This window comes from Vipera berus (assembly GCF_964194415.1).
Source record: "Vipera berus genome assembly, chromosome: 2".
Classification (NCBI taxonomy): domain Eukaryota; kingdom Metazoa; phylum Chordata; class Lepidosauria; order Squamata; family Viperidae; genus Vipera; species Vipera berus.
Window position 1 is genome coordinate 28,179,967 of NC_138203.1, and position 14,414 is coordinate 28,194,380.

At 36.7% G+C, this 14,414-nt stretch overlaps 1 protein-coding gene across 1 annotated transcript in view; it reads left to right on the plus strand.

The window, feature by feature from the left end:
* The window catches only part of ZSWIM6 (zinc finger SWIM-type containing 6), a 127,927-nt gene that overhangs the window by 84,579 nt on the left and 28,934 nt on the right, over nt 1-14,414 (plus strand). Inside the window, exons 5-8 of the mRNA XM_081317834.1 lie at nt 9,246-9,425; nt 10,800-10,976; nt 11,189-11,335; nt 14,126-14,272. Coding sequence (XP_081173960.1) covers nt 9,246-9,425; nt 10,800-10,976; nt 11,189-11,335; nt 14,126-14,272 — 651 coding nt within the window. The remainder of the gene's footprint in view (nt 1-9,245; nt 9,426-10,799; nt 10,977-11,188; nt 11,336-14,125; nt 14,273-14,414) is intronic.

Here is a 14,414-nt window from a genome sequence, read left to right on the forward strand (position 1 = left end):
CGGGATCTGCGCCGGGTCAGAGGTCGCATGGGTACAACGCAGTCAAGTGCCCTGGTGGCAGCCGTTTCCCAGGCCTCCACCAGAGCATCGACTTAAGGGAGGCTGAGATGCATTTCTGACTCATTAGTCTTCATCAGTCAGACATACCCTTCTGAGATTCGAACCTGGGCTGATTGCACATTAGGCAGTGTATTTACCTCTTGAGCTACAGGTTCTCTCTCGCTCTGTTAGCTTTCTGCAAGGGGAGAGATATGTGTCATATGTTAACTATATATATATATGTGTGTGTGTGTGTGTGTGTGTGTGTAAATTTGTTTGGTTTTTTTGGATTGCTAACAAAGAATTAAAGGGAGACTGATATAGCTATTTCAAACTTATTTGTTTTCATCAGTCAACCACACCCTTCTGAGATTCGAACCTGGGCTGATTGCACATTAGGCAATTGTTCTAACCCTTAGGACACACACACACACACACACACACACACACACACACACACACACACACCTTATTTTAAAAACAATATAAAACAGTGGCTTCAGTTTCGAGCTTTGAATATTATTGTCTTTTGTACCTACTGAACCTTAAGAGATTCCCCTCTTTAAACCCATTTAAAATATTTTGAAAAATGAATAGAACAATGTGTTTTGGGAATATGTATATTTGTGTGTGAGTATGTGCTGATCATTTCTGAAAGCTCTGGGCTTCTAGCATTATACAGATTTGTTGTTCTGAGCCACGCACACAAATCTAGAAATGCAGGGAAAGCTTGAAGCCAAAGGGCAGAGAGCTGCTGTTCATCAAAGAGTACTAATCTCATTTTTGCTGAGCTGTGTTTATGGTAGGGATCTATAGTCAGTTTTGGTTCTTTGTTACAGTCATATCTAGAAATACATTTTGTCAAATGACAATATGCCACACAGGCTGCACACTCTACTTCAAAATATATAAAGGTCTTAGATTGGTAGTGGGAAGGGGGAGGGGATTATAGAACAAAAAGCCAGGACAAGATTCAAAACTGTCACCTTGTACAGGAACTGGGGTCCTTGGTGCTCTCTGAACTTGATTGGTTTTTTTGCAGTCTAATTAATAACTAGTCTATTTTCTACATTGCCTTGAGGTTCAAAAATTAGTGCAGGTTTGCATCCCACCAGGCTCAAGGTTGACTCAGCCTTCCATCCTTCCGAGGTAGGTAAAATGAGGACCCAGATTGTTGGGGCAATTAAGCTAACTTTGTAATAATGCCGCTTGGGGGGTGTATGAAAGCCCTAATAAGCAGGCATATACATAGAATGAAGGCTACTGCTAAGCTTGTAAGCCGCCCTGAGTCTTTGGAGAAGGGCAGGATATAAATGGAATTAAATGGAATTAAAAAAAGGAAAAAGAAAATATATGTTGAACTCTAATGACAATGATAAGTGGACTGTTCAGATTGTATTTTGAGTTAGTGAAGATTATTCCTTTGGGAATTAGACCATAAACTCTTATCCCATATATCATAATTTCTTGACCCATTATTGTTCCCTTTATTTTTTTGCCTTTTATATATTTGCAGTTGCTTATTCTAGGCTTGTCTGAAACAGTTTCCCTAAGTATTTCCTATTGTTGGTTGATTGTTTACAAAGCTGAAGTAATCAACCCATGCACAAAGCATTACTCCCTGGTGTCTGGATTAAACTTCAAAGCCCCTTTTCCAATAATGGTATATCTGCAATCATTAAAATACTTGTAACTAAAGCAAAATCTGAGTATCCATGTTGCTTTTGACATTGTTATTGAGCTTTACAGAATGGTAGCATCCAGTCCTTCTACACTAAGCAAATGAGCTAAGATACAGCATGATAAATAACCTGAAGACTTGCTTTCATTATAGTCTTATTGTTTTTTTCCTCCCTTCCTAGCATTTTCCTGCAAATGCAGGATCTTTTTTTCCTGGATCAACCAAGTATTGATTGATTGTTGCAACAGAAATTGACCCACTAGTTTGTTGTCTGAGTCTGACATTGCATGGGGAAAAAGAGTGAGTGGCCAAAAGCCATCCAGCTGGCTTTCATGCCTAAGGCAGGACTATATCTCAGTCTCCTGGTTTTTAGCCAATGGCTTTACCACAAGACCAAACGGGATGTCATTGTAGCCTTATTGTATTGTGAATAATTTGATGTGAGGCAGAATAAAATTGAAATGACATTGCATTGGCCTGAATAATGAAAAAAATGTCACTTGAGTCAACACACCATCAAATTTAGAGCATTTCTGGTTCACAATTTGTACAAGAAAGATACCTCAAGTCTAGAAAATAGAATTTTGAAGTTTTAATTCTTTATTTGCCTTTGCATTTCATAGACACCTATATACCACCTAAGTACTAGTTTTCATGGCCTTATTAAATCTCTTGACATAACTGTCTAAGTTGAAATGGAATGTTTTCTCGTGAAAGAAAAAAAAATCTTCATAATTCTTCAAAATTCTTCAAGGAAGTCTTTATACTTGTGTCCCTTTGTCATATCTTTCCTCTATCACCTTATACAGAATATAGTTTATGGAAACTACATCATTTTCCTTTTCCATAACTACTGCAAGTAATCTATTACATTAATCAGCCATCTAGTATGAAATGCACAGGGAGTGATTATACTATCATACACAGTGAAGCACTTGTCAAAACCAATATATCAAAGTTTGAATCAGTAACAGAATGAATTAGAACAAGATAAAGCATTCAGTAATCCAAGAACTTCAGTACTATGAGAAGTTGATACTGTGTAAGTGATTTGGATTTTACTGAGACTATGTTCATGAATAAAAGCTGGAGCCCTCAAACTTGGTAATATACAGTGGGGGGGGGGAAACATTATTTGATCCCCTGCTGATTTTGTATGTTGCCCACTGACAAAGAAATGATCAGTCTATAATTTTAAAGGTAAGTTTATTTTAACACTGAGAGACAGAATAACAACAAAACAATCCAGAAAAACACATTTTAAAAAAGTTATAAATTGATTTGCATTTTAATGAGTGAAATAAGTATTTGATCCCCTATCATTCAGCAAGATTTCAGGCTCCCAGGTATCTTTTATACAGGTACTGAGCTGAGATTAGGAGCCCTTTCTTAAAGGGAGTGCTCCTAATCACAACTTGTTACCTGTATAAAAGATACCTGTCTACAGAAGCAATCAATCAATCAGATTCCAAACTCTCCACCATGGCCAAGACCAAAGAGCTGTCCAAGGATGTCAGGGACATGTTTGTAGACCTACACAAGGCTTGAATGGGCTACAAGACTATCGCCAAGCAGATTGATGAGAAGGTGACAACAGTTGGTGCGATTATTCACAAATGGGAGAAACACAAAATAACTGTCAATCTCCCTCAGTCTGGGGCTCCATACAAAATCTCACCTCGTGGAGTTTCAATGATCATGAGAATGGTGAGGAATCAGTCCAGAACTACATGGAAGGATCTTGTCTATGATCTCAAGGCAGCTGGAACCATAGTCACCAAGAAAACAATTGGTAACACACTACAATGTGAAGGACTGAAATCCTGCAGCACCTGCAAGGTCCCCCTGCTCAAGAAAGCACATCTACAGGCCCATCTGATATTTGCCAGTGAACATCTGAATGATTCAGAGGAGAACTGAGTGAAAGTGTTGTGGTCAGATGAGATCAAAATCAAGCTCTTTGGCATCAACTCACCTCGCCGTGTTTGGAGGAGGAGGAATGCTGCCTATGACCCCAAGAACACCATCCCCACCATCAAACATGGAGGTGGAAACATTATGCTTGGGGGTGTTTTTCTGCTAAGGGGATAGGACAACTTAACCACATTAAAGGGACCATGGACGGGGCCATGTACTGTCAAATCTTGAGTGAGAACCTCCTTCCCTCAGCCAGGGCATTGAAAATGGGTCATGAATGGGTATTCCAGCATGGCAATGACCCAAAACACACAGCCAAAGCAACAAATGAGTGGCTCAATAAGAAGCACATTAAGGTCCTGGAGTGGCTAGCCAATCTCCAGACCTTAATCCCATAGAAAATCTATGGAGGGAGCTGAAGGTTCGAACTGTCAAATGTCAGCCCCAAAACCTTAATGACTTAAAGAGGATCTGAAACGAGTAGTGGGACAAAATCCCTCCTAAGAAGTGTACAAACCTAGTGGCCAACTACAGGAAATTTCTGACCTCTGTGATTCCCAACAAGGGGTTTGCCACCAAGTACTAAGTCAAATACTTATTTCACTCATTAAAATGCAAATCAGTTTATAAATGCGTTTTTCTGGATTTTTTGTTGTTATTCTGTCTCTCACTGTTAAAATAAACCTACCTTTAAAATTATAGACTGATCATTTCTTTGTCAGTGGGCAAACGTACAAATCAGCAGGGGATCAAATAATTTTTCCCCACTGTATGCTCATATCCTAGAGAGATTTTATGAATTAAACAGTACAAGAGTACTTATATATTCTGTTCATGATAATACTGATCTAATTAGATTGTTAGCCATTGGGACCTTGGATTTACTTTTAGCACTAATGCATCTCTAATGGGCTGAATTTGTTTTGGTAACAATTGTGAGTATTCATCTTTGAAGGAGGAAGGGATTTATTGAATAAGATCTGCCTTATAATAGCAATATTTCCTTATTTTCAGAAATGTCATCTATATTTCAGAACACCAAAAATACTTTTTTTTGGTGCTTTCAAGACATTGATTCACAGTTTCTGGTTTCTAGTTTGGTCCCTTTAACCACTATACCAAATTAGTTGTCAGTATTACCATGATGGTGTTAAAAGATCTAGACCGGTTTAAAGCTTGGGTCATCAGGTGTCTACATGAACAAATATTCACCTTCTTGATACTTTTCTAGTATCTACCTCTATAACAGGCTGTGGTAAAATAACATTTTGAAAAAAAAATCTGCCATAACAAAAGTTGTAGTTTGAATAAATTGTGTTTTGGACTTATGAAAAAGTCTGTGCTTTATAGAATTTTTTTTAAAAATGCTGTATTAAACTTAACTTGGCATTTCATTATTAATATTTCCCCCCATTAATATAGGATTTTAGGATGCATACTGACTGCATCATGCTCCATATTGCAGAATAATAATTTTCTACTACTTCTTGTCCCTAATGTGTAAAGAGCCCCTTTAAGATTGTTGGATTACATGGAGGTGAGTTTATGGAATATTTGCTTTTTTTTGGATGATGTTTCTGTTCCAGTAGCAGTTTTTTTTTAAAAAAAGATTAGATTACGTTAGATTAGATTAGATTAGATTAGATAGATTAGATTAGATTAGATTAGATTAGATTAGATTAGATTAGATTAGATTAGATTAGATTAGATTTACAATTTAGAGGTCACCTGACTCTGGGCAGCTTTCAATTAAAAAACTAGGAACAGTATAACAAAAGAGACAACTCATGAGCAGCCCAATGATAAACACGTAAACCATACTATATCTGACAAGGGTTCACCATCACCCTGCTCCAAAGCTGGAAGAACAGAAAATGTTTAATAGTTTCCGTAACATCATCGGACTGGGAGCTATCCAGATCTCTTGTGGGATATTATTCCAGAGGGGAAGCTTATTATTATAAGCTCTAAGTCCTAGCAGTGTACAGCATAGCATAAACAGTATAAACACGCACTAAATTAAAAAATAGTAATAAAAAAAATCATTGGCACCTAACCTAAATATCAAACAACCGGGAATAGCTAATCCTCAAAAGCCTTATTTATTTATTTTTAATTTAAATTAGTTTAATTTGATTAATAATTAGAAAAACACTTCAAACCAAACTCTAGGGTACCTCACAATATAATAAACCATAAAAACACATTACAGAATAAAACAAGATGGGATTCAGTCACTTTGTACAAAAACATGGAAAAAAACCCATATTAAGTGAGGAGGTTCATACCTAACCCATCCCCTAAAAGAATAGCCAAGTGTTCAGCCTTAAAGAATGTCAACAGAGTGAGAGACTGATGGATTGATTGACTGACTGACTGACTTTCTGGACTTATGTGGCCACCTATCTCATATAATGACTCTAGGAAGCTCAAAATAATCCATAAAAATAATGATACAAAGAAAAGTATCCTTACCCTGAGGTGCAAGACCAAACAGCCTCCTAGATCAATCTCAATCTCATAGCAATTTTGGGGGAAAAGAGCCAGATCTTCATGGCTCTTCAGAAGGCTAAAAGTATAGGGATCCCTCAGATCTCGGGTAAGAAGCTTTTCCAAAGGGCTGGGATGGTCACCAAGAAGCTGACCTCTGAGGTCCCATCAGGTGGTAACATTTAAAGAACGGGACCTGGAGTGTATCTAGTCTTATCTAAATTAATAGGATGTGCAGATGCCCTCGGGGAGAGGCAGTTCCACAAACAGATATGGATTCAGCGGGATTTCATTCCAGAAAGTATGGTCTATGGAAAAATGTTGAATTTGTAAGGCTGACCAATTAAAAAAGCAATTCCAGAAAAAATGTCAGAATAGGTGCCAATCACCTTCTAAGGGAGTTTGTCATGGAGAAATGTTATGCTTGATTTATCCCTCCTGTCACCTAGCCTATCCATCTGAAATTAGAAAACAGGATGGACTAAGCTCCATATGGAAGAAGGGGTCCTGGGAGTATCTAAGAGCCAAATCTTTGTTTATCTCATTTTTTTTTTCAATTAATGCTTTGTTTCATTTATTCTTTAATCTAAGTAAATCTTTTATTTTTTCTCAGTAACTCCATTGGTTATCTTTGGATGGGAGGAGAAGATGTAAATTAACTTAGATAATACTCTTTTATGACAAGCCAAATATCTTAATCTGTGTCTGTGGAAATTCTCAATCATCCAGGTGACGGTTGTCTCAAAAAGGCAACTGGACTTTGAAAATTATTTCCTTTGAAAATATTTTGCTTCTCATCTGAGAAGCTTCTTCAGTTCAGAACTGAAGAAACTTTTGGGGTGAGAAGTGAAATGTTTTCAAAGGAAATAGCCAAGAAATTCCAGTTGCCTTTTGGAAATAGCTCCTTTGGGATATCCTAATATTTATGGGAAACAATCATAAAACAGGAACTGCATATATGCTTAATAGCTTATATGTGGTGGAGAAATGTACGCATAACAGCACCTACTGCAATATAATGCAGGACTTTAATAATATTTGTTTAAGTAATTTCTGATTACTGATTATATTCTGTTTATCTGATGGGGATAAAACACTAGTGTCCAATAGGTTTTGTAATGTCTGTATTGAAACAAGATTTGATGAAGTAAAGCCACCTCTAATTCAGAGCAAGATAATAATTGTGAAACTAGAATTGACAATGCCTCACGAAGATGTGACAGTTTTAATATTCTTTCTCTTGTGTGAAATTAATACCAAATTGCAGTTGCAGCATGATGAGTCTTCTAATTATCTTCAGGGAAATATGGAATTTGCATATTGATTTATGATATGTGTTTATCTTTGTACCAGGAAAATCTCTTAGCAGGGTGAGTTGCAGCAATATTAAGGGAAAAAAATCTATACATACTGTATATGTGTCTGTACCTTATATAACCAAGCTTGAGCCCACAATAAATTTCTGTGCTCTTGAAATTTTTTACAGTTATATTAAGATTAAGAAGGAATTACCATTTTAGCTTTGTCACTGAACCCTTGTATGTTAAAAATGTCAAAATGCACTGAAATTGAACATCTATTATTTATTGAAGAAAGAATACATGGACTGAATTTACCAGTTGCCAGGAAGAGGGGAAAAAAAACCTTTTAAACTGTCAATAGACCGAATCATCTTGAATTCATGGACTGTAGTATTTAATGTAAAACTGATCTGATCACAGAATGAGTGTGGCCACATTGCATATTTGGACAGGATTGTTTTGGAGTTGGTAGTGAATGGGAGAGCTTTCTTTGTTTTAATTATATGGCTACTTTAGGGTTTACACTCATTTATGGGATTCTCAACTCAAAATGGCAAGAGAGAGCTCCAGAAGCCAGATTTTAGACCCACTCATTGCTCACCACTGCAATGCCATGGTCATAGAAAATGTTAAGCAAAAACTATGATTTCATGCAGTGCACAAAACCAGTCTGTCTTAGTGCAGCTCTCTGAATGCATATTTCAGTAAATATGTTTCTCCCTCAACTGTGAAACAATAGTAGGTATTTTGTGTGTTAAACATCTACCAGCTTCTCTTGGAACCAAATGCTGTACATTTTGTAAAATAAAGATATATAAGGAAGGCTAGCATGAGCTTTTGGCTTGCTTCATTTTGCTGCTACTAAAAAATGATACTTTCCAAATTGTTGAGAAATAAAATCATTTGAACTGCTTTCAAAGATTGGTACAGTACGGCATAGATTGTGGCTTAGTTGCCAACTCCCATTTGCATTCTTTATCAGTCATATTCAGTTGCATGTCTTTTCTGAAAGGCTGTCATTCATTTTAACAGATTCTGAAGGCCTCTGTAAAAGTCTATGTAAAACTCTTCCTTGATGAACAAATGAAGTGTTGCTAAATAGTACTTGTAGACGTCTTCTCTGTGCTTGTCAAGAGTCTGCAACAGCCGATTTTAAGAGCAATATCTTTATATTTAAAAATGTTCCAACAGTGCCTGATTTATTCATGTCTCGATTAGCATGCAGTGTCAGAGATAGAGGTCCTGGATTGGTTCAGACTTAAATGTCAGCAGAAAATTAGATCTGTAAATTTCAATGAAGGATTTCTCATATATAATTGCAGCAATATTTATGAAGTATACTTCTGTCCTTGGTTAACAAAAGGCAAAAAATACTTGCAAAAAATCAGAAGTTGCTTATTCTCCCTCATGTTATGCAGAGAAGTACAGAACATCTGCACATTCAAATACTTTTAGATTTGAAAATAAAGATCAGTATAGAATTTATATAAAATAAAGATCAATATAAATTAATAGTGGGAATCAAACATTTTCAGAGATTTTAATCAGATTGGGGGCCTATTTTCAAGGTGATTCTTTTGGTTAATTTGTTTGGTTTTTGTTGAAAGCTGGCAAGAGTCACTGGTTTGTAAGATGGGGGGAGTAGTTATATAAATTAGATAAATAAGGTAAAATTTCATGCAAGCTCTCAAAGGTGCATTTTGCATGACCTGCTACAGAGCTTTGTTATTGCATCCATTTAAAAAACATGTATGTATAGTTCTTTTCATTACTTTCAAGGTATCCAGCCCAACTGGATATTGTCTGTCTCTCTGTAGGTGCTCTTTGGATGTGCATAGTATTAAATCCCCATTGCAAGTTGGAACAAAAGGCCAGTTGGCTGAAACAGCTTAAGAAATGGAATAGTGTTGATGTGTGTCCCTGGGAAGATGGGAACCATGGAAATGACCTGCCAAGTCTAACCAATGCTCTGCCTCAGGGTGCAAATGGAATACAAGGTGAACTTTGGTTTGGTTTAATTGAAGCTGCTGTGCCTTTACCATTTTGTAAAAGCATAATAATATTTTAATGCTGTTTTTCTGGATTTTTCAAGCCTTTGGTAAAAAAGATTAACTAAAAGATGGTTTGTTTGTGAAGTGTACAGGTTTTGCTGGCTATATGTATAGTCACTGACAACACCTCAAGCCATTTTCAGTAATGTGAGTCATGTTATTTTCTTTTGGTCATTTCAAGGACTATATTTCAGCTAATAGAATGTTGGGTTGACATTTAGTTCTGAATTGCTTTTCATTGTGTAGATGTCCTTCCAATGTAAACACAGTATGCTGTACTAAATAGGAACTATGTGTATTTTAGTTGCTGGTGTTGCAGTATCACGGAAATGTTTTAAATCAAACATTTTCCCCAAAATCAATATATAAAATATCAGTATTTTTATATCGTGATGTATATGTTGGTGCCTTATAAAACAGATGAAAGTAATTAATTTGAGGCTAATGCCTATAGTTCATTTTTTTGTTCAAATGTTATACAAAGCAGCCCTGCTTCCCAGCTTCTCCCAATACTAGTATTTGGGTTGAAGCATTCAGTCCATAATTCCTTTAATATATTTTTCTCAGATCACTCATACTATTTCATTTAATTTACCAACCTTTCCTGCTGTGTGACACCCCCAACGAAAATTACTTTAGGATGTTGACAGTACTGCTGCACTTTCTAACAGATTAAAATTATAATTGCAGAGAGTGCATCTTCCAGCTACTTAAAACCACATTGCAAATTCCTGGTTGTGTGGTTTGAAGGGGTGTAGTTAAATGCCAAGTTAGCATTTGAATGCCAAGTTGGCATTGTACAGTAAAAAGAAAACTCAGTACCTCAGCAGCTTTTGTATTAATTTAAATCTGTGTATCCTTGGTATGAATCTTCAACCTCTCCTCTATCAAAGAAATGATTATTCTTGTATATCTATAATTGTTCCTGTTTGAAACTGAATATTAAATATACATTGTTTGTGTGTGTGATTTGAAGCTATGCTGCAAACTAATCATTGGTGGACTAACTTGTAGTAGAATCATAAAAGTGGAATATTGTCTCCTCAGTCTTAACCGAACTTGGTGAACTGAGTGTATAAAGCAACTATTCCAAACTTCATGATCCCCAGATGTTGACTGGGAATTGTGAGAGTTAAGTCATTAGAGGAAACCAGTTTGGGGAAAGCTGATGTAGGGGAACTTCAGTTCCATCCAAAATTATGGAATATATGTGAAAATGATGGTAATAAGAGAAAATGGAAAGTAGGGGATGAATGTGGAGGATTGGGGCCATATGAACATTTAAAAATATATAATTCTTTGAACTCTTTGGGCTGGCAGATTCATCAAACAGGTCTCATCGAACAGTGTTCACACGAGCTATTGAGGCATGCGATCTCCATTGGCAGGACAGTCACTTACAGCACATTATTAACAGTGATCTGTATATCAACTACTGTTACCATGAAGAAGCTCAAAACTCACTCTTTGATTCTCATGGGTGGCCCCTCTGGCATGGTAAGTGGCTTAGCAGGAAATACGTGTCCCTGATTTCAATGCTTTTGTTGTTGTTGTTGAAGAGAAAAGACAGAAACATCTGGAGAGACCAACAGAGCTTCCTTTCAGATGGGCTGCTCGATTGGTTTTTTCCTGTAGATTCCTAAAATTATTTAATGGTCTTATTCCAGACCCAGATGGACTTAACAATGCCTTCCCTTTCCCTTTGTCAGAGCATGTGCCTACAGCTTGTGCGCGAGTAGATGCACTCCGATCTCATGGCTACCCAAGAGAAGCACTGCAGCTGGCAATTGCTATTGTTAATACTCTAAGGAGGCAGCAGCAGAAGCAGCAGGAAATGTTCCGGTTCCAGAAGAAAGGTAAATGTGGGCAGGAGGAAAGGCCAAAGGACACAGCATGGTGAGAAAAAATCTGGAATGAGACTAAGAATAAGCAAGTGCTGGTTGAACGTATAGCACTGCAGGTTTGCAGTGACTGTAGCTCTGTGTGTGTGTGTGTGTGTGTGTGTGTGTGTGTGTGTGTGTGTGTGTGTGTTAAGAGCCAGTTCACTGTCAAATGTCTGATAGGAATAAAGCTGCTTCTCTGTATCTCTTAGTAAAACAACGGTACAAAGAGCTCTTTCATTCTCTTCTCTTAATCTTAAATTTAAGGTGAAAAACGTTATATAGAAAATATTCCTGAAACAAGCTAATTAATAGCAGAACCATCATCTGCACTTTTATTCAGGGCTTTTTAAATACTGATTTATTTAGGTGGGTAGTTAAGATTATTCATTTAACAGTTTAAAAATGTGATTGTGGGAAGCGGCTGTATCCATAAATCAGACAGATTCTCGCATGAGTTCCGGAAAAGTTGCCTCACGTAAGCTGAGCAAAAAAATTGGGTTTGTGAAACCATGGTCAGTTTACCCTCTTTGTTAGTACATTGCTCACTTGCTCATAAGTGAAATAATATATGAATGTCCTTGGATAAAAAGATAAGATCTCTGCCCTCTCACTGAAAGTATGTATGTGTAACTATGAAGCTCATTCCCATGCTTCTATACTTATTGTAGTTTAGATGTACACTTTCTTTCTTTCTTTCTTTCTTTCTTTCTTTCTTTCTTTCTTTCTTTCTTTCTTTCTTTCTTTCTTTCTTTCTTTCTTTCTTTCTTTCTTTCTTTCTTTCTTTCTTTCTTTCTTTCTTTCTTTCTTTCTTTCTTTCTTTCTTATCAATCAGCACTGGGTGAGGTCCTGCCTAGTAAGTCCAAGAGATGGGCTCTAACCCAGTTTTGAATAACACCCTATCTACAAGATCAGAAATCTACCAAGTAAGGATTCTTGTTTATAGGGAAAATGGAAATAAAGCTGTCTTTTAAAATTGAAGAGGGTGTGTATAATGCTATTAATATGGTACAGAGAAAAAATAGGGAGATGTATATGATGAGCCCTTCCTCTACTTCCATCTATACATTTTTACATGTCTGCAGAAGATTAGGGCTGTAGGATTGGTTTCTGTAGACCTGTTCACTTTTGGGATGACAGCCCCCCCTCTCCCTAATGTGGACAGCATTGGGTGGAACTGCTTGGAGACATAAGATAGAATCCAATGCACCCAGCCTTGCTTGTGCATTTTTCCCCTTATAATCATGCACTAGACTTCACCCACTTTCCCAGTCACAAATGAACTATATAGGCAGATCATGAGAAATGCAAGAACTACAGAAAAATTATTAGAGAAAGTAGGAAACCATGGCCAAAGAATTTCACCAACTACAGTTAAGGGTTTGGGGCAGGATGACTTTTCTCCATTTGCCCTTTGTTTCTTTAACCCATCTGAGTTACTTTAATGTTGTTTTTCCCTTACTGAGAACACAGGCATGATGCCCACACTCTAATATTTTGTTTAATAAAATTTTGGAAATCTGTTTGTGAGTTTATTCTTTTAAGAATTTGCTTGAAGACATTAGTGATAGAACACCTGCTGCTCATTCAGACATTTGCTTGAATGTCTAGAAAGCTAAAAGTGGGGAGAGTACTAACCGACCACATAGCCACTCTTCTGTCTTTCTCCAGCCTCCACTCATTCAGGTGAGAGGTCTGAATGATCTGTATTAATGTTGACTTGTAATAAGTTCATATGGCAGTGTGATCAAGAGCCCAGCTTTATTCCAGACCTAGCTCATGTAGAAAACTGAACACAAGTTCATCTGCCTCTCAGACTTCCCACCTGAATACATGGAGGTATTCAGACAGTGAGGCTGGAGCTGTGTTTATGGGCTTCATTCTTTTCCACCTAAAATGTTCTGCAGATTGCTGTGAGCCTGAAGCAAAAAATTTATAGGAGCTGCTTGAGCTGAGTAACTTATCTGTAGTATCCCATATTACTGTTCCATTTGCTGCTATTGCCTCCAGTTCTAGTTTTCTTCCCTTTATGTAAAATCAAATTTTATTTTAGTATTTTCTGGAATCTTGAGTAGATAGTCAACCCTTTGCAGATTGTTGGGGGCTCAGGAAGTGGTTTTTGTCATTTACTGTCAGTGAACTATCCATAATGTACCTCTTCTATTCCATGCGACACAAATTCTCTTGGAAGTTATCCATTCTTGGTTTCAGTTCTAAAGAATTCTTAATTAAAATAGAGAACATTTTTTAAATGCAGAAACTAAAATAAATATCTCTTCTGTGAATAGTATAAATATGCTTCCTGTTTATAAATTCTGTAGAAATAGCCCTAAAGATAGTTTGGATAGACTATTAACAACAACAACTGTAAAAACGTTAGACAGTTTTTGTTGCTGTTGTTAGTAGAGTCAACATTTTTGATTCCTAGGAAATGAGACATTGCTTGATCTTGATGATTTCCAACTGACCAGGATTCCTCTTCATTGCTGGAGTTTGAAAAAGCTAAGCAGTGTTGTAGTTAATCAAAATTTCGGCTACTGGCATTGTCACAATTCATCCATTGCGAACCTCTGATGGGCATTTTAGAGATCTGAATTTAGCTTCTAGCTCATTTATGACCAGTAGTTCCTAGTATTTACTTTACTGATTTGGAAAAGTCTAACTGATAAGAAAAAGAAACGTGTGTTCTGCATTTTAAAATGCTGTAAACAATATCAGTACAATTATTATCATATAATCAATATGTGTGCTTGTTTTTTTATGTAGAACTTCTTCACAAAGGTGTTACCTCTATTACAAATCTAGAAGGTTGGGTTGGGCATCCATTGGATCCAATTGGCACTCTTTTCAGTAGCCTTATGGAAGCCTGCAGGGTGGATGATGAAAGCTTCCATGTGTTCTCAGATTTCACAGGTAAAATCTGATCTTATACTAGCTGTGTATGTGGATTCAGCATTTTCAGACAAGTTTCATTTTATTATTTATTGCATGTTAACGAAAGAACTAGATCTGGAACTGTTAGTCAATTTGAGCCAAAATATTTCATAATTAAAAC